At 33.1% G+C, this 23,614-nt stretch overlaps 4 protein-coding genes and 1 non-coding gene across 5 annotated transcripts; 3 read left to right on the top strand and 2 right to left on the bottom strand.

Moving 5' to 3' along the window:
* Window positions 1-4,312: 4,312 nt before the first annotated feature.
* LOC106761476 (auxin-responsive protein IAA29) lies at window positions 4,313-6,097 on the top strand. The gene is made up of 4 exons (XM_014645030.2): window positions 4,313-4,695; window positions 5,053-5,312; window positions 5,402-5,492; window positions 5,604-6,097. The coding sequence occupies exons 1-4, from the start codon at window positions 4,430-4,432 to the stop codon at window positions 5,662-5,664; spliced, it is 678 nt and encodes a 225-aa protein (XP_014500516.1). The 5' UTR covers window positions 4,313-4,429; the 3' UTR covers window positions 5,665-6,097.
* Window positions 6,098-7,808: 1,711 nt separating this feature from the next.
* On the bottom strand, window positions 7,809-7,881 carry TRNAR-CCG. The gene has a single exon. It is a non-coding gene; the product is annotated as a tRNA-Arg (tRNA).
* A 1,154-nt stretch (window positions 7,882-9,035) lies between these two features.
* Window positions 9,036-11,747, top strand: LOC106762190 (putative clathrin assembly protein At2g25430). The gene is made up of 2 exons (XM_014645955.2): window positions 9,036-9,282; window positions 9,365-11,747. Exon 2 carries the CDS (start codon window positions 9,394-9,396, stop codon window positions 11,350-11,352), a length of 1,959 nt encoding a protein of 652 aa, XP_014501441.1. The 5' UTR covers window positions 9,036-9,282; window positions 9,365-9,393; the 3' UTR covers window positions 11,353-11,747.
* Window positions 11,748-16,030: 4,283 nt separating this feature from the next.
* LOC106761201 lies at window positions 16,031-18,233 on the top strand. Its single transcript, XM_014644729.2, has 4 exons — window positions 16,031-16,272; window positions 16,356-16,470; window positions 16,615-16,729; window positions 17,500-18,233. Exons 1-4 carry the CDS (start codon window positions 16,172-16,174, stop codon window positions 18,024-18,026), a joined length of 858 nt encoding a protein of 285 aa, XP_014500215.1. The 5' UTR covers window positions 16,031-16,171; the 3' UTR covers window positions 18,027-18,233.
* A 1,115-nt stretch (window positions 18,234-19,348) lies between these two features.
* On the bottom strand, window positions 19,349-22,578 carry LOC106759752. The gene is made up of 4 exons (XM_014643083.2): window positions 21,814-22,578; window positions 21,377-21,565; window positions 20,426-20,854; window positions 19,349-20,301 (listed from the first exon to the last, which is right to left on the bottom strand). Exons 1-4 carry the CDS (start codon window positions 22,186-22,188, stop codon window positions 19,363-19,365), a joined length of 1,932 nt encoding a protein of 643 aa, XP_014498569.1. The 5' UTR covers window positions 22,189-22,578; the 3' UTR covers window positions 19,349-19,362.
* Window positions 22,579-23,614: the final 1,036 nt, after the last annotated feature.

Here is a 23,614-nt window from a genome sequence, read left to right as displayed (position 1 = left end):
ATTATGGTTTGCAATAAAGAGTTTGATTTAACATTACCATATAGTCAATGTTCCTGACAACAATCAACAAGGATTTCAATGCATGTTTCGGCTATTGTGCTTTCACATTGTCAGTTCAATTCAATTTCTTAAACACCTAGTTGCCTGGTTCAGCAGTTGAAGACATATCGAATATGCAACTCGAAATGAATTTGAGAGGCTATTGCCTATATTTATTTGATCCAAGCCATTATTAATTATCCATGCTTCACCAACTAAAGATAATGAAAGAGATTAATAACTAATATAATTAAAGAATTCAAATTATTTTAATGCTACAATTTGAGAAAATTATCCCATTAGTTTGGATAGTACTTTTAAAATGGATTAAACCTGTTAGTTAATCAAATCACCATGAATTTAAATTGATTTAAATCTAAAAGAAATCGAAAATTTTAACAAAAGCCAAAATTGAAATTCATTAAAAATTGAACTCATTTATATTGAATTCGGTTCGGTTCACAAGTCAAAACGAGTTCAATTTATATAAACTAGATTCACTTATTAATCTATTCATAAATTTTAAATTATATTTAAAAAAATAAAAATTTTAAACCTAAACTTTCATATATTATCTATTTTTCAATTCACCACTTTAATATTATAGATAAATAAGTAATAATAATTATTTAATATTGTATAATAATGTATTTTGTATTTTTGTGTTTTTAAATTATATTTGAAATTTAATATGATTTTATACTGTATTATAATTTTTTTTAATTATATTTAAAGTTTAATACAATTTTTTATTATATTTAGATTAAACTTTATTTAAATTTTAATTAAAAATGTATTTTTTTTATATTAAAAAATTATAATTAAATGAATCAATTTAATCTACTATAACTAGAATAAGATTTTATTTTTTTTAACTCATCAATAACTAAATCAAATTAAACGAAAAATAAATGCTTCTAATGCATAAGAACAAAGTTTTGTTGTCCTTTAGTCGAAGACAAAGTTAGGCACAACAAGAATTGGTTTGGGAACTCTAAAAAACATAGTGATAATGTGTGGATGCACATCGTTTCCTTGAAGTGGGCCATCGAATAAACTTTAGAACAGAATCTTTTCGAAATTAAGATTCGAGAGGGACATCGAATCCATCGGTTCAGATTGCTACTCAAGTTAAAAGTAAATTTTATATTTCCAAACTTTAATTTAAAATATTTAAAATATGAAGTTAAATTATAAACTTAGATTTGTAAATATTTTTGGAAGTGGAATTACATTACAAATACTCTAAAATAAAGTTAAATATCTAGAGATAAGATGAAGATGTTTAAGGATCAATAATCAAATGTTAGAATTCAATAGTAGTTAAGTTGACAAGTTATCATATACAAATAAATTTTAACCAAATAATACAATAATTTTAAAAAATCTTTTAAATGAAAAAAAAAATACAAAACACAAGGTGAAATAGATTTTGAATATTTTAAAACGAACTTATTCAATTATTTTGTTTATATTCAATTCAAGATTAAGTTTTTTAGTATAAAATTAGTTAGTAGTATTTTACTAGGAGTATACTTTTTTTCACCGTTAAAATTATGTGATAAATACAGATAAAAACTAACATATAAAACAATATAAGGTATCTGTCTATCTAAAGTTTGTGTAATTTTTTTATTTTTTTTTCTTTTTAACTAACTCGTTTTTCTCCTTAAATAAATTAAGCCTAATTGCACCCATATGACGCACTCCAACGGAAACTTTACGAAAAGATTTTTCCATAAAAATATAAATGTTTTCATATATTGCTTCATTGAAAATGAAAAGAAAAAATCTATAATTTTTCTTTCAATAATACAAAAATACATATATCATAAAAAATTACACCACAAATACACCCCAAAAAAAAAAGCTGTCCTACTATAGTGGATAAACAATCTATTTCATTATCGAACATGATATTTTAATAGAATAATAGTAAGTTGATACACTCACACTTATTCGACATTACTTTTATAACAAGATAGTGAAAAATAATGTGTCATATGAGTGTAGATAATATTTATAATATTTAATTTTGAGTTAAATATGTTTTTAGTTCCTATACTTTGATTTTGGTTTTAGTCCATTTTTAAATTAAGGTAAAATTTAATCTTTCAATTTTAGAAAACTCTAGTTTTAGTGTCTTTTCTACCAAACTCTAAGTTAAATATTTAACCCTTTTTATAGAGTATCCTTCATTATAAAAAGTGTTAATTAAAGTAGAAAATGACAATATTAAACAATTATCATTAATTTTGATTATAGATTATATAAGTTTTTTTTAAAATCTTGATTAAAGGGTAAAAGTTGAATTAAATTTATATTTAGGAATTAATTGTTAGAATAACAAACAAAATCATTTGATACTGTTTTTTTTTCTTTTATAAATACAAAATTTTATTGTTTTATATTACTTTCAGATATGAGATTGAAAATCACAATCAAAACATTTTTTCATATTTTTCTCCAAGTCTCTTAAAAGTCCTTTTAGGTTTTAGTTACAAAGTTTTCATAAATCTTTAATATTTCAATTCTTAGTATGAGTACGTGTGAAAACACTCCTACTCAAGTCATTTACTTAACTAAATTATTATAATAAAGTCTCAAATTTACAATAAATATAATTATCCATTTCTTTATTTTATTTATGTATTTATAGATTTCGTAACGTAATTTTAATTAAGATTCAAAATGTATTTTATTTATAAATGTTTTCAATTTATAATATAGATGATTAATAGATGTCTGATTGTTCGATTTAAAGAAATAAATGAAGGTGAAAATGATCTTCTTACTTAATGATCATCTGAAAATATTAACCATCTGATCAATATAACTGTTGTATGTAGGGTACAATTCGTATTTTATTCTTGTAATAGATGTAAAATGAAATGACTGTAAAGGTGTTTGAGAGAATTACTCTAATCGTTATCCTGAAAAGTAACAACATTGAGGAGAGACAGAGGTGGGAGTTGTGAAGAGTGATGGTTGGATATGGTGAGTTGTAGAGAGTGGGAGCAGTAATCAATGCCAGGCAAAGGGCAAGCAAGGAGTTAGACCTATCATATTTTTAGGGTCCTACTACTTCAACTTTGCAACCTCAATACCATATTCTCCCATTTCCCTTGCACCACCACGTGCCCTTCACTACCTCTTAACCTGGACCAGCACTCCATTTTCCTCTATTCATAGCCCTACACTACCATTTTCTTTTCGACCATATACCTAACCATGCTACTTACCTTTCTCCACCACTATTTTCAAACATAATCTAAAACAAACTATTCTTAACATCATATACCTAAGGGATTATTAGTTAATTATTAATCAACCAATTAATTTATATATCATCAAATAATCAAACCAAGGTGAAGCGTATGTGTACTTCTGAGTTCTTCTAAAATCATGATACGTTTGACGGACATCAACCGACACATTTGACATATTTAGCAAACAATATCAACAGGTGCATGAACGGCTACTTTCTTTCTTCTTTTTAAACATTTTTTGTTTTGTTTGCAAGCTACCAAAAATCGTATTTTTCGTTTGCTACATGCTCAAGAGTTTGATCCAAGTTCAACATCATTAATCACAATCAGAGGGAGGAGACACAAAATTTGACACACGATGTTAGGCTATAAAGAGATTCCACTAGAAAAAGAAAAAGAAAACCAATCGTATCATAAACAAATACAAGTTGTTCCGTTTTTGATAAATAATATAAAATTATATCATGTTATATATATCTATCTCTGCATTCTTTCTGCTTATCTGTCTGTGTCTCATTTATCTTGAAATGGATATCAACACATCGTGTTTCCAAGATTAGATTCTTCCCCAGTTGATGAACCTAATCTGTAATCTTTTCAGAATGATCATCTTCACCCGATTACGGTTTTAACGAATGCGATAGTTTCCTAAAACATTAATACATGATTATTATTATTATTATACTAAGTATATAATAAATTAACCAAAGCAATGAGAAAATTTCTAGAGAGAGAATATATATGTGTAGGTGGGGACACATGTAGGAAAATTGAGACAACTAAAGAAAGCGGGTAAAGTGGTTGTGGCACGTTGGTGCTCTCATTCCTCAACTAGCTTATAATGCTGCTTCACTTTTAGCCGACCCACCTTCCATCTTGTCTTTAACTATCCTTCTTCCATAAGACAGTGGTCCTTTTCATTCTTATGCTTCACTCACACATGCACACATAAATAATATATATATATACTTATTGCAAGTCTCAAAGGTCTAATAATAATCTCAATAACTTTTGAGAAGGCTAGGAGTGATCTATATCTAACTTTGAGAATAGCCCATATAAATGTTCGACTGTGCCCGTTGCACATATCCTAGGTAGCTTCTTCGTTATACCACGTGCATATGGAACTTCAGTTAGGTCTTGCTCTCCCCACTCACAACTCCGCCGAGGAATTCAAGCTCAGCAAGTCCAAACAAATAGTGAGTTCAGAGTTATGGAGACCCAGTTGCGGTTCTGAAAGTGGAAAGCATGTCAAACACAAGCGCAACTTTGAAGAATCCTTTGAACGTTTTCTGAAACCTTTCCCTTTACTAGTATGGAGTGGGCAGCCAAATGAAGAAGATGACCGTAGTCAAAAAGTGCGAAGAAACATTCACACACCCAACAAGTAAGTTCTGTTTCCCTATTTCCAGGTTTTCTTACCCTTCTAAAAGTAGCTTGTAAAGTTTAAATTAACATTTGGATCATATATACACATCTCTCGGTAAAAGACAACACTCAGATACAGCTCTATAAATATGTGTTGTTCTTCTATCAAAATTGGACTTAGTTGACCTTTAGTAAAAATTTGTATTATACATATTATCAAGATAAAACTTCAATTGATCATAGAATAATTGCACTGTTTTGTTCTCAGTACAGTAGAACTACACTTTCTGAAAATGAGAAGCTATATATATATATATATATATATATATATATATATATATATATATATATCTTACTTTTATATATGTACACACAGGAACCGTAGTGAAGAAAACCATTTGGTGGGGTGGCCACCAGTTAAGTCATGGAGGAGGAAAGAACTTCATCAGCATCATCCTGCAAGAGGCCAAATCAGGAACGATAGGATTCAAGCTAATGGGAATCAAAGTAGAGGACCAAACTCTTTATATGTGAAAGTTAACATGGAAGGGGTAACCATAGGAAGGAAAATCAATTTGAGGCTTTTCAACTCGTATAAAACACTTACAAACGCCTTGATCAACATGTTTGCTAAATGTAAGTGAATAGTTCTGCATACTTTTCTTAAGGTGTATACAGTGGATTTTGTTTTTGATTTTGTCCATATACACTATATATTTATGCAGACCAAAAATTGGAGGAGGCTGGAGAAAGTTACACACTCACCTTTCGAAACGAGCAAGGGGATTGGCTGCAAGTAGGACATGTTCCATGGCAGTAAGTCCATATTTTATATATAGATTGATTATTTGGATAAAATAAGTGAGAGTTTAGGAATATTATGATGTTAAGGTATCTAAAGAATAACATCACCTTGTCGATTTGCAGATCATTTATAGATACAGTGCGGCGTTTGGTGCTACTGAAGAATGGAAGTGAAACTATTTGATACAGTTTATAATTTTGCTATGATGCTGTTTATGGGAAAAAGTATTTGCTTTGAAAAGGTTGTAGAGAGCAAAAACCTCAATATGAAAAGTTGGATTTCAAGTAACTGCTTCAACTTTAATTCTTTAATAATAACTTTTTGTTTCAATCACTCGAACTTTCACATTTCAATATATCTCTGAGTGATCATTTGTATCAGTAGAAATATTGCATTATAGTAAGGTAGCAGAAGTATTTATGAAGAAGTTGGTATCCAAAGGCATTCCTCTGCTGCCAGCAGTAACAGTAGTGAGACATGTGTTGCAGTTGTCTTACCTAGTTTGTGATTCCACAACCTTGTTCTTCCCATACAAATAACTGTAACTCACTGCACAATTTTCTTTGTGATCAAGGATTGTCTTCAATACAATAAATTGGTTATGTCTTGTTTTGTACTTCACTTCATATTTTTGGTGAAATGCTTTCAATTTAGTAACATTAATTGTTTAAATTTTAGTAGAGTTACAATTATACGCAATCAGTTATACCTTGAGTATTTTACTCCATTTTTATTTAAATGCTAGACACGTATCCTTTCTGGTCACAATTAAACTAACAAAGTTGTTTATTCTTGTACTACTTTTCAAGTTACAAAAGATGCCAATTTTGCCCAAAATCTTGAAATGGTTGACATTATCTTTCTAAAAAAAATTACAATAAAAAAGTGGAAATAATTGAAAAACTAATAAGGAACAATTTATGGGTATGTAATTTGCATAAGTTGAATGGTAGTTAAATTCTAATTTCTTGTTTAAACTTTTTTTTGTTAAGGAGTTGTATGCTGTAAAGTTTTTTTTCACTCCATAAATTCCTATTCTATGACACTTGTTTTTCTTAGTCTTCTATTAAATGGTAGAGATTTTATAGAAGATTATCCAAAGTTCAAATTAGTATTTTTATAAATATCATACTCAAATATGAATTAATACAAAAAAGTAAACTTGAATTGATCTTAATTATAGATCCATTGATACCTAATGGTCAACTTACTTTTAATGAATTGTAATAATTTTTTTTTAAGTTACCTTAGTAAAGAGTGTGCATATTACATAATCGATGTAGTCTTTAGATCTTGTTCACTTGAGTGGATTTGGTGGAGAGTAATTGAGAGGATTTGAATATATTTTTTTTTTGTTTATTTGAATAGATTTGGAGATAAGTGAGAGTAGATTTTGAAGTAAATTTTTTTAATCTGTCACATAAATTAAATCTTACACTAATTGTCAGAAACTTTACTTCCAAATCCACTCTCGTTTACCTCCAAATTCACTCAAATAAACAACAACAAAAAAAATTACCTTCAAATCTTCTCAAATCCACTCAATTACTCTCGTTCAAATCCACTCAAGTAAACAAAACCTTTGTTTAGGAAACATAATATGTATTTGATTATCAATATCTACTATGCAACATTAAACTTACTCCTTTAAAAATACAATCCTTAATATCCGATGGTCTATCCATCGCAAAATATTTGGTGATAGTTCTGCTTGCTACACCTTAATGATATCGTAGATACACAATAAATAGTATCCTATATTAGTATGTTAGATAACTATTTTGAGACTATAATAAAATACACTTTTCTTTCTAAAGAAAAAATAGGATATTTTACTCTTATGCAGTTGTTTTGTCTATTATTGGTTCCCCTTTTTCGTTTGTCCATTAAATTAAACTGAGTGATGACAGTCTTAAAATCACCACAAATTTAGTTCCAACCATTTTTTCTGATATGTCACGCCATTGAATATAATTGCCATTGAAGTGTAGATACCTAACTTCATATATCCACTTTGACTACAGTGGTTATGGTTGATTAGAGTGTTTTCTGATAAAATAATTCTATTATTTATTTTATCTTTATGAAATGTCTTACTCCTTTTGACTCATCGTTCTGAAAAAAAGTAAAACCTTTTATCAGTTCAAATAAGAAGCTAAAAAAGGAAAGAAGAAAAAATAATATAAATTACTTAACACGGTGAAAGTCTTTTGACGATGTTTTCTTAGTTTCTGTTGACATTTTAAAATTGGTCGAATTCAATTTGTTTTGATTTGAGATTAATAAAAAACTTAGAAATAAATATATCATAAAAAAAATTAAAAAGCCGATCACGGTGGGACTCGAACCCACAATCTCCCGCTCCGGGGGCGAGCGCCTTATCCATTAGGCCACGCGACCATTTCGTGTTGAATTTCAAAACAAAATTTACTTTGTAACTAATAATTAGATTAAGATGAGTTATCAACGTCTACATGTAAAGATGTGAGTGGTTGTTCATCATTGCCCAGCGACCTAACTCGATAACTATTAGATTAAGACTTGATGTTTTGTTTGATAAAAGAGGTCAACATTTTATATGCATAAAAGGGTTAAGATTTAATATTAGAAGTAACTTTCAACCTATGGGCAAGTGTTGAGCTAAATAGATATAACATCCGCTTAAAGGCTCATTAAAAAAATAACTTTTAAGAGTTTACGATAAAAATAAAACTTTTAGCACACAGTTTTAAGATATTAATTAAAACCTTCAGCAAAAAATAAATAAAAATAGTGAGAATCAAATTCAATAAACAGAAGACCTGAAAAAAAAGTCCTTGAATCTTTTGATTTTGGATTTCCAACAGGTACGAAGTCGTTGTTGAAAAAAAAGAAAAAAACAGAAATTCAAAGTGTAGATTTTAATAAGTGTTGCTGAATCAATTTTAACTCCAACGACCAAAGAAATGGTATAAAGAGTCAAAATAGAATTCAATAGAAAGCATGCGTTGGATTAGTATTCAACAGCTAATTACTCGTTGAGAATCAGCTGTGATCTAGATGCACATAATTAAAAACATTTTTTCCCTCGTTTTTTAGCTGGCAAGTGAACACTGCTACCTGTATTCTTTGTAATATTTATAGTTTTAAGATTTTCTACTGAACATTATTGATTTTAACGGATATGCTGTATTTAACAATTATTATTTGCCTCATATAAACTTTTATTATTATAAGTATTATTATTTAAGTAAAAGAATAATGAAAGTAGAAATGGGAGAGAGTAGAATAAAAAGAAAATAAGGAGAAAAAGGCAAACACAGGAGACAAATGCTAACATTGGTTGCTTGGGATGAATCCAAGGCATTTCAGATTTCAACATCCCACCGACGACTTGCGAGTTGTACTTCAGGAAGTGGGACCCACCTCATCACAGCAGCAATGGGGCTCCACGTGTTCACATCGCAACGGCAACATAAAAAACAAAATGGGTATGAGGAAGGAGGAAAGCTGTCCACGTCACCGTAAGCCGTACGCGTCGTAGCGAATCCCTACCCTTCCTGCAGATACAGAGAGTTTGGGTAGGCGGTAGCTATTGGTATTAGAGTTTACAAGAACAGACTTTTGTATTTCTCTTCTCTTCTCTTCTCTGTCTTTCTCTCTCATCTCAGATCTGAGAGTCTCAGAGAGATCACAGGGTTCCACGGAGTTCACGCATTTTGACCCTTCTATTCTCACCCGAACGCAACGCTCCAATAATCTAGCTCCGAATCCCTCCAATCGGATCCCCCTACCCGATTTCGCGCGGATCTAGGAGCTCAGGTAAGTCCTGAGGATTTATCAATTCAATCTGAACGGATTTCTGGTTTTCCAAAATTTGTTGATTAATTCAGCGAGGGTTTAGTGTGTGAGTGAGTAAGGTTGGGGTTTGCGATGGCTCCCACGACGATCCGGAAGGCGATTGGGGTGGTGAAGGACCAGACCAGCATAGGGATTGCGAAGGTCGCCAGCAACATGGCGCCGGAGATGGAAGTCGCGGTTGTCAAGGCAACCAGCCACGACGACGACCCCGCCAGCGAGAAGTACGTCAGGGAGATCTTGAACCTCATGTCGCACTCGCGGGGCTACGTCCACGCATGCGTCTCCGCGGTGTCCAAGCGTTTGGGGAAGACGCGCGACTGGATTGTGGCGCTCAAGGCGCTCATGCTCGTACACCGGCTCATGAACGAGGGTCCCCCTCTGTTCCAGGAGGAGATCCTTTACGCCACCCGCAGAGGAACACGGCTCCTCAATATGGCTGATTTTAGAGACGAGGCTCACTCCAGCTCCTGGGATCACTCGGCTTTTGTGAGGACCTATGCCATGTATCTCGATCAGAGGCTTGAGTTGATGCTGTTTGATAGAAAGAGCACCGCCGCCGGTGCCGGTGGTGGTAGTGTTGGCGGCGGCGGCGGTGCTGATGATAGGTTTGGCGGAAGGGAAAATTTCCGGTCGCCGCCGTATGAGTACGGTGGTGGGGAGTACAGAGGGGAAGGTGGTTATGGGTATGATAATGGGATGAGGAGGACGAGGTCTTTTGGGGACATGAGTGAATCGGTGGGCAGGGGAGATGAGAGAAGTGTTGTGAGTGTGACTCCTTTGAGGGATATGACTCCGGAGAGGGTTTTCGGTAAGATGGGCCATTTGCAGAGGTTGTTGGATCGGTTTCTGGCTTGTAGACCTACTGGGTTGGCGAAGAATAGTAGGATGGTCTTGATTGCTTTGTATCCGGTGGTTAAGGAGAGTTTTCAGTTGTATGCTGATATATGTGAGGTTTTGGCTGTGTTGCTTGACAAGTTCTTTGATATGGAGTATGCCGATTGCGTGAAGGCTTTTGATGCTTATGCCAGTGCGGCTAAGCAGATTGATGAGCTTGTTGCTTTTTATAATTGGTGTAAGAATACTGGTGTGGCTAGGTCCTCGGAGTACCCTGAGGTTCAGAGGATTACCAGCAAGTTGCTTGAGACGTTGGAGGAGTTTGTGAGGGATAGGGCTAAGAGGCCGAAGAGTCCCGAGAGGAAAGAGGAGGCTCCACCTGTAGAGAAGGTAGAGGAGGAGCCGGCACCAGATATGAACGAAATCAAAGCATTGCCTCCTCCGGAGAATTATACCCCTCCTCCTCCACCCGAGCCGGAGCCTAAGCCCCAGCCGCAGGTTACAGAGGATTTGGTGAATCTGAGAGATGATACAGTCACTGCAGATGACCAGGGGAATAAGTTTGCTTTGGCTCTGTTTGCTGGTGCGCCTGCCAATAATGCAAATGGATCATGGGAAGCATTCCCTTCAAATGGACAACCAGAAGTGACTTCAGCCTGGCAAACCCCAGCTGCAGAGCCAGGGAAAGCTGATTGGGAATTGGCATTGGTAGAGACCGCAAGCAATTTGTCGAAGCAGAAGGCAGCTTTAGGTGGTGGTTTAGATCCTCTATTATTGACTGGCATGTATGATCAAGGAATGGTCAGGCAGCATGCTAGCACTACCCAATTGAGTGGGGGGAGTGCAAGCAGTGTGGCATTGCCAGGACCGGGAAAGACTACAACCCCTGTTTTGGCTCTCCCTGCTCCGGATGGATCTGTGCAGCCAGTTAATCAGGATCCATTTGCTGCATCCTTGAGCATTCCACCCCCGTCCTATGTCCAAATGGCTGATATGGAGAAGAAGCAGCATTTGCTTGTGCAGGAGCAGCAGGTGTGGCATCAGTATGCAAGGGATGGGATGCAAGGCCAGTCTAGTTTGGCCAAACTGAGTGGCCCTGGATACTATGCCGGAGGCCCCATGCCCATGATGCCTTATGGAATGCCCCCAGTCAATGGAATGGGACCTCCAGCCGGGTATTATCAAACTCCTTACTGATATCCCTTTCCCTTTTTTGTGTCACATATCTATAGGTTGTTTCGTTTATTTTTTACTATGACATAGTGTTTTCCTTGTTTCAAATGATGTCATCTTATTCTTGAGATCTGCACATTAGTACTGCGGGGATGCCAAGGGGACTGAGTTAAAAGGGACAAATTCGTGTTGGGTTTTGATGCCTGGGAGATGTGTACCTCATTTGTGATGTCTCTCTCTGTATTTTGTAATACTAGCATTTTCTTCTCGATTTTGTACTTCTTGCTCCTTAAAAAAAAAACAAACGATTAACTACTGTAAATTTTTATTGAATGCTGGTGCTGATGATCTTGATTGGTTATACCAAATAATGTTCCATCCTGTAGGAACCTGCCTTGACGGCCTATTCTTAAACTTTATCGGAGGTACGCCGGAAGTAGTTGTTCCTTTATAGTGTTAGGGTGAGATATCGTAGTAGTAAGTTCCTTGGTTTGATATATTAGGAAATAGATTTTCAACCTCTGCACATTTTTTGTTTTCTTCTTACCTTTGGTCACCTAATTTAACTGCATCACCATTAATATTTTCCATGTACCATAATTAGATGTCAAGTAACATCGATATGGTTGTCCCATACTCTTCATTTCCTATCGTTCATACCTCTTCCGTTTGAATTTTGAAACTATTTCTTTTAGATCTTTGGTTGAAAATTGTCTAAATGGCGAGTGAAGACAGACAGACCGTCTGTCACTGTAAGCTGTAGTTGTTTCTCTCTTCAAGCTTTGCGGTTGGGTATGGGAAAAGTTTTGCTGTGAGTTTGTTAGCTGGTTACGTTGTGGCCTGTTGGAGCTTTTCTTTCCTTTGTATAGTAGCTTGTGTACTAATGTAGAGTTATTGTAATATCTTCATTCAATTATCCGTTGATATTTTATCGGACAGTGAAATTTTAAATAATGCGAGTTAAATGACAACGCATGATTCTATAATTTTCTAAAATAGCACCTTTAGTAACAGTGTCAGCTTGCTTGCCGCAGTCGATATGGTGACTGTGAAATGAAATTGTGCTTGAACTATAGATGATGATGTTCGACCTTAGGAAAGTTGTTTGTGATTTTTTTATCTTTCCTTGATTACTTGATTAATAAGTTCGTCGATAATTATTTAACTTATTTTAAAAAGTCACAATATGCTTTCTGCGTGGAATTTCCAAATTATTTTGTTTTAATCGTGATTTCAAGATTTTTGCAAACTCAAAACAAAGTTCTATTAATTTTTCTTGATATTTGTAGGTGGTAACGAACCCGGTCTTATGCTCTGGTTCATTTAATTAACTTTTATAGGCGGATTGAACGGAGATATTCAACTGAGTTAGTTATTTTTTTTTTAATGGGCTAAAAAAATTCAAAGTAATATATAGGATTTTGGTTTCCTGTTTTATTTTGGTATGTTTTAAGATTCAATATTTTAAGACAGAAATAATGTATAATAGTAAATGCATTTCTTTGATAAATTGTTTTAGTATCAAAAGTAAATGAAATGAAACGATTAAAAGAATGAGTTGGATTGGGTAGCCGCTGACGAGCTTAAAATGGTTTTATCATTTTATATTTCAATTCATTTTCCGGGTCTAATTGAAGAAAGTTAATAAAATATAGGGGTAAATATGTTTTTAGTCTTTATACTTTGGGGCGATTTTGGTTTTAGTCTCTCTTTCAAACTAAGGTATAATTTAGTCCTTTAATTTTAGAAAACTCTGGTTTTAGTCATTTTTATCAAATTTTTTTAACTTTTTTTGTTATTTCAAACGCGTTTCTCAATTAACATTGAAGCAAAAATGTGTTAAATAGTGTAAACAATTCAAATTATAAGAGTTTTTTAAAGTTGAAAAACTAAATTGTATTTTAATTTGAAAAAGGGATTAAAACTAAAATTGTCCAAAGTATAGGGATTAAAAACATATTTAATCGTGAAAATATATAGAATGAGAAAATGAAGTAGTAGGAGTAAATAAAAGTGAGAAGTTGAGTTTGAAAAGTAGGTGGCAAAAGAAAAGTAAGATTTGAGAAAATGACGGAAAGGATGATAGAACTTTATCGACTTCTCCGTCTATTTTGTTTTTTTGTTGGTCGCATTTCCCAATTAGATGATTTTTACGAAACACGTAGGATTCTCGTGCATCTCTTCAATTATAATTATGATGATTTTGAAATATCAGTTGCCAAACACTATAAATTAAATAAGATATTCAAGCCCAACTAACCAAGAAAAACCAAAGGAATGGGAATTTTTTTTTGGTGGATTTCATAAATTGCCTTAGAAATGGAAATATTATAACAGAGTTCAGATTCTTTGTCGGTATTTTTATACTATAATTTTCAGAATATATTGATATTTTTATACTAAAATAATTTTAACATATTTTAAAATATTAAAATTAGTATCTTTTAAAAATATAACAAAAAATAACACTGAAAATTCAATATAAAAACAAATGTATCAGAATTTGGTCATAACTTTTTTTTTGTACGTTAATTTCTGGAAAAAGTATTGTATTTGTAGGCAAATAAAAGAGATGTTTCCTATGTCTTTATGGGAGCCTTAGCTGGAATAATATATTAAGATGTTGGCATTACTAAATAAGCATAACTCTCGTAATGCTTTGAGAATAATTTAAAAATGAAGCATCTTTTTATAGGATATTCTGTTTTGTCAGTCCTCTGTTCTTTCATCACTCTTCAAATACATTATCTTTTTTAGAGTTTTGTTTGTTCTTTATTCCTGCTCTATTGCATTCATTTCCATTTCCAAATGCTAAACTATTGTTTTTATTGCACACTTACAATATCTGTCTTCTCTCTATGATTAAATACTTTCTTCTCATACTATATTTTAATATACAACAAATTGAAAGGGTACCATACACATATTTGGATAACTAATAGCTATAAAAATGAAGAAAAAAAAGGTGAAAAATATAAGGAACAAAGATAACACACATGTGAAAAATATAATAGAAATAAAGGGTAAATAAATATAGTAAAAAAATAATTTGTTGAGATTGTTTAATTTGTTATTAAGTTTTGTTGCCCATTTTACCCAAAACGAACTAATTATTTTGTATTTTAATGGATATAATTAATTATATTGTCATCCGTGAGATTTTTCATGCGTTTTCTTTGATGTTTTGTATGGAAGAAAAGTTAAGCATTCCATTCTTTTAAGAAAATAATTCTTCAAATTTCTACACTCTCAAACTTCCAACTTCAACGATCTTCCCTTTTTTTTATGCGCTAACAAAAAAAAAGGATAGCATTCAGTATCTAAACAATAGGATGATCAAGTTGAATACATTAAAAAAACAATCAGAATCCAAAACAATTATATTTTATCTTTTATTTCTTATAACTAAATTATACAAATACTTTTTAAAATTTCTTAAAATTAGCTATTTAAACATTGAAGCAATCTCAAAATAAAACATTTCAATAGCAGTATTCGAAATAAAATTACTTTTTGACAGTTTTTCAGGCGAAGAAAGAAATCACGATATTTATTGTAGAAATTTTTATTTTTTAATATTAAATAAGTATGAATATAAATATAAAACAAAATTTCATTCTTCTTCTAATACCAAAACTGATAAACATGAAAAATTATTATAACTTTAAATTTAATTGTAAGTCCGATTTAGTCCATTTTACATTTGATTATGAAAGGTAAGATTGATTATGGATGTTTAACATAATATCTTGTTTATTAATTCATGAGTTAATCAATATAAATACAATCTTACAAACATTATACAAACACTATAATAGTAGTTTTTGTACCATATATTCATAGGGGTTAATAAGAGATTGATAAGATAAAGTGAGACGAAATAAAGAACTTTTAACTCTATCCAATCTTAAGCACAATCTCTAATTAAACTTACTGATAAATTTCACTTATTAGATATTAAATCATGATTACATTTCTACTAATCATATATTCATTTCAAAACCTATTAATATAAATATAATATAACAATGTAAGTAATGATAAATTTAAGATTTTAATTTGACCTTAATCCACTAAATAAGTGACTTACAATTTTGTTACAATGTTTCACATTTTTCTTGCTTCTATGATTCTATTAATAGTAAAATTGAAATAAATTTAATAAATACAATATTAAAATTTACATTAAATAACTTCATCATTGACTCCACACTCCAAACATTTTTGTTACAATGTTTCACATTTTTCTTGCTTTTATGATTCTATTAATAATAAAATTGATATAAATTTAATAAAAATAACATTAAAGAAATATATTAAAATTAAACTTTTTATAAATAAGAAAAATAAATTTATTGTCTAAAGTATAAAAAAAAAATTACAAATATTAATCAATATTAAATATGGCAAGACCGTCCCAATTCTCACATATTCCGAATTTATGGATCAATCTTTTATTCCACTTAAGAGAAGAGACGTATACACTTATTTTGTTTTTTTATTGTCTTTTCTTAAACAGTATTATATCAGTGATACAACACTAATGTATTTGTTTTTGGGGTCACCGACAGTGAGAAGATGATAAAAGGTGAAGAATGAAGACAAAATAAAGTGTATATATATATATATATATATATATATATATATATATATATATATATAATTTGTTTATGAAAGTGGAGAAGTAATTAAGAAAGAAGAAATAAGAAAAAGCAAAAGGCAGAGTACAGTGTAGAAGTTCAGTTATCCATCTTACCCACTAACATCACACAAAATTCACATTTTATAGTTTGTCTCTTTTCATGAAACAAACAGAGGACTCTGTTTTTCTCTAATCACCAGCATGCCCCGTTCAGCTCCCAAACCTTACGATTGCGTCAAAAGAACATGGCACGGTCAAATACACCAACCCATTCGAGGAACCCTCATTCAAGAAATTTTCAGGTTCTTTTCTTCTCCCAATCACACTTCTTCTTCCTCTAATTTCTCACCCTCACTATCTTTTTTTTTTTTTTTTTCTTTTGTAGGGTTGTCAACGAGATACATACCTCTTCCACTAAGAAGAAGAAAGACTATCAAGAGAAGCTTCCCGTTGTTGTCCTCAAGGCAGAGGAAATTATTTACTCCAAAGCCAATTCCGAGGTAACCAAACCGACCTTTTCCCTTTTTTAAAAAGGGAAACACAGAAATTATTTGAGGGTTATCTATTTTTTACGAGGATGAAAGCTTGTCTGCTGTTGAATCGATACTGGTCGTAATAATAATGGGAATTATTTTCTTGGGCAGGTGGAATATATGGACCTTGCAACTCTTTTGGACAGAACCAATGCTGCCATTGATACAATAGTTCGATGTGATGAGAACACACAAACTGGAGAGTATCTGCGACCTTGCATCGAAGGTATTTTTTACTATAATCAACTCTCACATCAAATATAAAAAAAAAAAAAAAAGTTGAAGGTTTCAACTTCTGTTCATCACCTTTTATATAAAAAGGGAAAGATGCTTTCGCATGCGGAGAGAGAAGAGAAGATTTCCCATAAGGGTTTATCTCTATTCTTTTAGCACCAAAGGGAGGAAGTGCACTTGTGAAGTACTGTAAATTTAGGCAGTGTAAAGGGATTTTTTTTTAACACTTTTTGGGTTCGAATGAAGTTAGAAGGAATTTTTAGGCTAGAAAAGAAGTGAAAGAAACACTCTTGCCTCGTTTGTTTGGTTGGTTTATCTCCAATTCTATGATCATAAATAACCAAGATTGTAAGTTTAAGATTGAAATAAGTTTATGTGACTTTTAGGACTAAGCAATATGTTTGGAAAGCCATGTCCTTTAACGAATTTTTACCATTCCAATGTAAAAAGTAGAAGCCATGGGTTCTTCCACTTTACAAATATGCAAAAACATGTTTGTTTGAAAGGGGTTTTGTCATTTTCCAAATTTTGTTTAAGCAATAGTTGGATGTTTAAATGAAGTTGTGAACGTATCATTGTTGTTCTTTCTATGTATGTACTTTCTCTCGTTCCTAAAATCTATGAACAATTACATTAGCTATTATTAACGCAAGTTATTCTTGGACTTGCTCATATCTAAAATGCTCTAATCGGTGGTAATTGTTGCACACACGTGTTATGTGTACTTTTCCTTCTTCCATTGTTGTTATTATTATGGTTCAGCTGCTCTGAGTTTGGGATGCTCTCTGACAAAACCCTCAAGGAGTCAGCGCAACAACCAACGTTGTTACCTAAATCGCAACACTGAAGAGGTTCGCAATCTCTTCCATGATCTCTCAACAAAATCGCAATATGTGTCTGAGCATGTAGCTTCAACCAGTAAAAAACATTGCGTGGAACATCAAGCACCACCAAATTTGTTTTCAGTTTATCCTTTGTACTATGGTAACAACATTCAACTGGACGAGTCTCAACATGGGTTCAACTTGTCACATGTGTCTGTTTCTCACACCGGTGGACCTACCCCTGTTGTTGGTGCCGAGAGTCCCCTAGCCCATAACTTCAATTCTTCAAGTGGGGGCTCCCAATCATTCATTTTCAATGGAGATTTTGAGAATCCATGCACAAACAAGTGTGATCTATCATTGAGGTTAGGACCATCTAGTAGTGTACCATACCCTAGTTTTGAAAATGGTCACATTCGGGAAACTGAACTGAAAAGCAGGTTTAATTGTTGGAACCCCTTATAAAGGGGGAAAAAGTATGTAGCTTCAAGGGCATAGAGTGCAACCAACGACAGTACAACAACCGACGTGGTTTTTAAGGTTTGTTTTCCGCTTTAGATTGGGTGTGTACTAATTTTGAGAAACCGTGGTTTCTCTGTAGACTAGACTTGTGTGTTAAAATTAATGCAAACTATCGTTTTATCATTATAATATTAGAATTTGGATTTCTAAGTATCGGTCTTTTATTGAGTTGCTAAAATATCGGTTGAATGGTATTTTGATGAGACTCGAAATATTCAGAGAACATAATCAACGGATACCAGATATCGAATATATTTGAATGTTGATATCTTTGGTTAAACGAATGAGTGGTTTAGATGTAGACACGAGTATTGTTGAAAAGACACAAATGAATCATTGTGTTTTTACATGAATGGTATGTTCCCTTTTTACTCATTTTCCATCACACTATTTAAACAAAGGGTTAGGTAGTGTAAATGTAGTTGGTATTGGGGTGGTTCATAGCAAACTTGATAATTGACGGTTGCTTGTTGAAATATGAACTGGAATGCTAAAATAATAATTCAAGAATAAGACAAACTTCAACTAAGTCTATAAGTTTACATTTTGGGATAGCTTTTGTAAGTTCATATCTCCCTCTATATAATATTAAAATCCTAATATATATATATATATATATATATATATATATATATATATATATATATATATATATCCAATTATAAACGTACACTTTATTTTTAGATGTATAATAGAAACAAGAGAAACGGGGAGGAAAAAATGAAGGAGGACAAATAAAATGATAGATATAACAAGTGATTAAATAAAATTTGCAGTGCAAGATGTCCAAAAAAAAAGTTGGATAAAAATGGTGTTAAGTTTTAGAGGGTAAAAAATTGATTAAAAAATGAAATGTTGTGGACAAATACATGGCATCTGCAGTGACATTTCTTTTGTTTTTTTAATTAAAATCCATCAATTAATCAAAAATCAAAAGGATGACTGTTGTATGAATAAATGATGCTTTTATAATGTTCTCGATCTTCAATTTCAGTAAAATCTATGGCACAATTTTAAAGGTTTAAAAGTTGTCACCAAAATAGAGGTGCAGCCACCAGAATTAAATTATTGGGAATTATCAATTTTGGTCCTAGCAATTGCTCAAGGACAATCTTCGATATCTAATCTAAAAGATTGTTACATGACACATAATTTGATATGTCAAAGGTTTATAAGCATCAATCCTAGAACTACAAAGTTAGGAGGGTCTTCAAATTCGAATGATTTTGCACGTGTTCGTTGGGTGATATATCAGAATAATAATGTGATGATTATGCTTCTAATTTAATGTTCCACTTGATAAGAGAGACCACAAAGAATCAGTTGAAGTAACAGAAGAAGAAGAAGAAGAAGATGATGAAGAAGAAGAGGTAGAGGAAGAAGAAGAGCTATAATGGAAATCGATCTGCAATTGTCGATGAAGATAGGGACTTGAAACACTCCATTTCTTCTCCTCCTTTTCCATTTGCCAAAGTGGTATAGCCGCCAGAAAGCGTTTGATGAACTCTTTACAACACTCTTTTCCACTACAAATTATCTCACGACTTTCTCCCTTTGAAGGCTCCTCTTTTGTGGTGTGTTTCTTATAAATCAAACTCGAATCATCAAACTTCAATATGAATGCCTGTTGACACCCTTCAAAAAGTCGCTCCCCCAAAGAGTCAATGATGTAGTAAGCATCTCTTTCTACCTTCAACACAAAGAAATGATCATTCCAACTCACTATGTAAATTCTTGGCTCATGATCACCCACCTTCATCTTTATCTCGTCCCAAATTTCATCAAACGACATGGCTCCTTTTAAGCACTGAAACTTCTCGGGGGAGAAAAACCCCGTATACGATTTCTGAGGCAGAACAACAAGAGGTCGTAGATTGGCTTCCATGATCGTCTCAAGGTCAAAATGTTTATCTGGGAAGAGCTTCGAGTAGTAATCACTCTTACATAGCCTTCTCCATTCTGATGAACCTTGTGTGATGAGTTTTTCGAATTGCGCTCTCGTTGGCATACCATAGTTTGAGTGAAGCCAATGGGCTATGAGTGCAACCAAAACCGTGCACGCACTCTCACCACAAGCTCTTTCACTCATTTGGTCAAAGGAAGCAAAGAATACATTGGTTTTCAGCTTTGCCTTCCCATCTCTACTTTTAATCTCCTTGTATTCCCAACTTCTTGCAGTGCCTTTCTGGTATACTTGTGGAAAAACTTCATTTGGTTTCTGTCATAAGTAAACAAAACCATTTAGAAACTATCTAGTTGGTCAAAAAGGAGGGACCTTTGCAGTGATAACCATTAGTTAAAAATAAAAATGAGGTAACAAAGTAAGAATGTAAGTAACATACCGTGAAAGGACCAGGGTACGAGGTTTGAGTTTGTTGTTTGTCAGTAGTGGGTGTCTGAAAGTTCCACCCATTGAGGCTTCTATTCCTCTGCAAACGAGTCTTTCTGTCTGAGGTCGTAAATCTCTCAGAGCCCTTTGTGAGTGTTGGCCGTATGTTGTGGGTTCCACTGTTGTTGCTAGCACTGCTTGTGTTGGAATCGTTGGATGAATCATCGGAGTCAAACATGGGGGATCTATCCGAGTCACAAGGACTGGTTTGTTTTGATTCGTCAATCTTGCCATTGTTTTTCTTTCCCAAGCTTGTTAAATGCTTTACTTTCTCTATAATCCCGTGTTTCTTCTTTGGCTGGACGCTGTTTTCAAAGGGTTTTGCTGAAACCGAGTCACCCTTAGAATCAGAATCTCTCAACTTCAATAACCTTATAGAGACCTGTTAAAAAGAGCAGAGCGGTGAGAAGTTGTATTTTGTCACCACATTTGTATAACCTTTTCATTTTGTTCTCGACAGACATCTCACTTATTACTGTCTTATTCAAACAAAATTAATGATATGTTGATGCCGTAACTTTTTTTCATACAACGTAAAGTGTTATATTTGACGCAGAAATAACAGCCACAAACGATTAAATTTAAAATAAAGAAACAAAAGGAAAAGACAAAAGGTTCGCTAATGACGGTCAAATCACGTTATTCTAAAAGTGAATTGACACAGAAATGAGCGAGGAGAGTCACGAGTTTGAAACAACAAAATAGGACATGACATGAGTGGTTTTGTTTGATGAGTTTGTATCCATCCAAGTAAACATGGAAAATTTCAACGAAGGAACCAAGACTTTCATTCCACTTTTTCTGTGTGTGCTTATGAAAGGGGTTTGACCATAATTAATTTTATTAATAATTAATAATTACTAAAAGCAAAATAATCAACAAGGAAAACGAGGTTGCAGCGTACCAAAAGGGTAGCTTCTATGCATAAACCATTGACCCTCAACTTGATTGGAAGCCTTCTTTGAAATTGATTATGAGAATTGGACTTCGTCTTCTTCTCCTCCCTCCCCATCAGCTCCGCCACCGCCATGCTCATTTCCGCTTTTCCGACCACCGTCATCTTCGCTTTCGCCTCTCCCCCACCGCCCTCTCCCTGCATTTCATTTTTAAACAAAGACAAAAAAAATCTATCAATAAACAAATAAAAAACAGATTATATACCCTCCTCTGCATTTCTTCCGCTTTTTTACTCTAAACATATTTTAAAAATTCATAATAAGACATGAAAAACATGGTTACATGTGTTACGACACTAAAAATTTCTTTAAACAAACATTTTACGATAAAACGATAAGAGTGAAATATTAGTTAGATAATTAGATAAACAGTGGTTGTTCTTACATATAAGACAAGAAATGCGAGGTCGCAAACATCGAGGGGGTTGTCTTTGAGAAGAAGATGAAAAGCGCAGAGGTCGCGCTCGTCCCATGTTAGAGAGGGGGATTTGGAACTGATGGACCTACAGGAAGAGGTTGCGTGAGAACATCGTCGTTTTGAGAAAGGAGCGAGTGAGAGAGGTGTCGTTTTCTGTTTGGAAGAAGAAGGTTTCTTTTCTTTGTTCGTAGCGGTCCCTGTTATTTCGAAGGCGAGCTTGTCGTTTGGGGAACCCAGGGTGGTTCCGAAGAGACCCAATTGGAGCTTGAGTTGGGTAACCTTGAGCTCCCGGTTGTTGGCGTGCCCGGAAATCCTGGTGGCCCAGCACTTGATCGGCGACATGTCGTTGTTCCGTACGCTGAATGGTGTGTTTGGTCGGAGGAATAACCATGGATTGAAGACAGGGATAGTTAATTTGGGTAGTGACAGGTAGAATCGGTTGGGTTTGTATATATGTGGTGTGGTTTTGGAAAGTGAAATGAGGAGTGATTAAAGAGAAGAGAAGAGAAGAGAAGAGAACGTGCTTTTGGAGTCAAAGCGAATTAGTCACAGTTCTCAGTTTCTATATTTCCGCGTCAGCGGAATGCCACGGTCTTCAACAGTTTGCATCGACACACGCTTGTCAAATATATATATATATATACACACACACATACATATATATCTATATATTTCATCGATTAAACTGACTTGTGAACCACGTTGAGATTTTAGCAAAAAATACTTATAAATGAATTAGCATAAATTGTACTTAATTATTTTCGTCTTTGAGTTAATTTATGAAGTAGTTTTGGCAAAACATAATCTTAATCTTAGTTGGTATAAATTGCAGAAGCGATCATGGTTGAAGGAGGTTTACACATGGCAGATGATGATGATGATGATGATTGAGGTAATATTGCATCGATTGTTAAAAGAGTGATGTGACATGAGACATGTGATGGGTAATTTGCAAAGCAAAGAAAGAGAGTCGGTTGGTGAAGAAGAGCCACACACGTCTACCTTTACTTTCAGATAAAAATCTGAGCCTCCATGGACACTTTCACATTCTTCACTCCCATGTTACTGCAATTATTCATATAATAGTACCATGAATCAAAATTTCTAAGATCAATTATGCAGAATTAGTTTCTCATGTAATCAATTTGAAAAAGAAAATGGCCACACAAATTCTAAGGAAACTATAAAACACAAGCTCCAAGACATTCACTCTCATGGTTAAGAGAGAGAAAATAAAAAAGTTAAGAAATGAGTTAAAAAGACATTATTTAATTAAAATAAATGAGTAAAAATAATATTTGTTTTATTTATAAATATTTTGATTCTCCATTACGTATCTGTAACACAAGATGTTGTGGAAAAATAAAGCATAAGGAATATTTTCATAATTTTGTATTATTATGTGAAATTATCTGTGCCTTTTGGTATCAGAGTAGGGTTTGATTTGGGTTTGATTGGGCCGTGAAGTATCGAAATGGGCCCATGAATTGGAAGTCCACACTCTCATTGAAGAAAATGACTCCATCGGTTACTATACACGTATTCATCAACATCTCAACCTTTATTTTCCTCATTATTAAAAAAAAAATGTCAAATTACGCGGTTTGAGTGATGTTCATATCTTGTTAGAAATACGTTAAATAATGTGGTAATTAGTTTAAACCTTAAGACCAATTAACAGTGAAAAGTAGCATTGAATTGGAGAAGTTTCGTTTTGGTGTTTGGGAAACTGAAGAGACAATTACTTACATTTTTATCTGCCTATGGC

Source organism: Vigna radiata, chromosome 5 (assembly GCF_000741045.1).
Source record: "Vigna radiata var. radiata cultivar VC1973A chromosome 5, Vradiata_ver6, whole genome shotgun sequence".
Lineage (NCBI taxonomy): Eukaryota > Viridiplantae > Streptophyta > Magnoliopsida > Fabales > Fabaceae > Vigna > Vigna radiata.
The sequence above is the reverse complement of the archived record's forward strand: the minus strand, read 5'-3'. Positions and strand labels throughout refer to the sequence as shown.

Excerpts from the sequence above, each read along its gene's own strand:
- LOC106759752 (XM_014643083.2), bottom strand. The coding sequence starts at position 22,188 with ATGTCGCCGATCAAGTGCTGGGCCACCAGGATTTCCGGGCACGCCAAC. Across the intron at positions 21,566-21,813 it reads TCGCATTTCTTGTCTTATAT|GGAGAGGGCGGTGGGGGAGA; the intron begins GTAAGAACAACC and ends AATGAAATGCAG. Across the intron at positions 20,302-20,425 it reads CGTACCCTGGTCCTTTCACG|AAACCAAATGAAGTTTTTCC; the intron begins GTATGTTACTTA and ends TACTTATGACAG.
- LOC106761201 (XM_014644729.2), top strand. The coding sequence starts at position 16,172 with ATGCCCCGTTCAGCTCCCAAACCTTACGATTGCGTCAAAAGAACATGG. Across the intron at positions 16,273-16,355 it reads CTCATTCAAGAAATTTTCAG|GGTTGTCAACGAGATACATA; the intron begins GTTCTTTTCTTC and ends TTTCTTTTGTAG. Across the intron at positions 16,730-17,499 it reads TCTGCGACCTTGCATCGAAG|CTGCTCTGAGTTTGGGATGC; the intron begins GTATTTTTTACT and ends ATTATGGTTCAG.
- LOC106762190 (XM_014645955.2), top strand. The coding sequence starts at position 9,394 with ATGGCTCCCACGACGATCCGGAAGGCGATTGGGGTGGTGAAGGACCAG.
- LOC106761476 (XM_014645030.2), top strand. The coding sequence starts at position 4,430 with ATGGAACTTCAGTTAGGTCTTGCTCTCCCCACTCACAACTCCGCCGAG. Across the intron at positions 5,313-5,401 it reads GATCAACATGTTTGCTAAAT|ACCAAAAATTGGAGGAGGCT; the intron begins GTAAGTGAATAG and ends ATATTTATGCAG. Across the intron at positions 5,493-5,603 it reads GTAGGACATGTTCCATGGCA|ATCATTTATAGATACAGTGC; the intron begins GTAAGTCCATAT and ends GTCGATTTGCAG.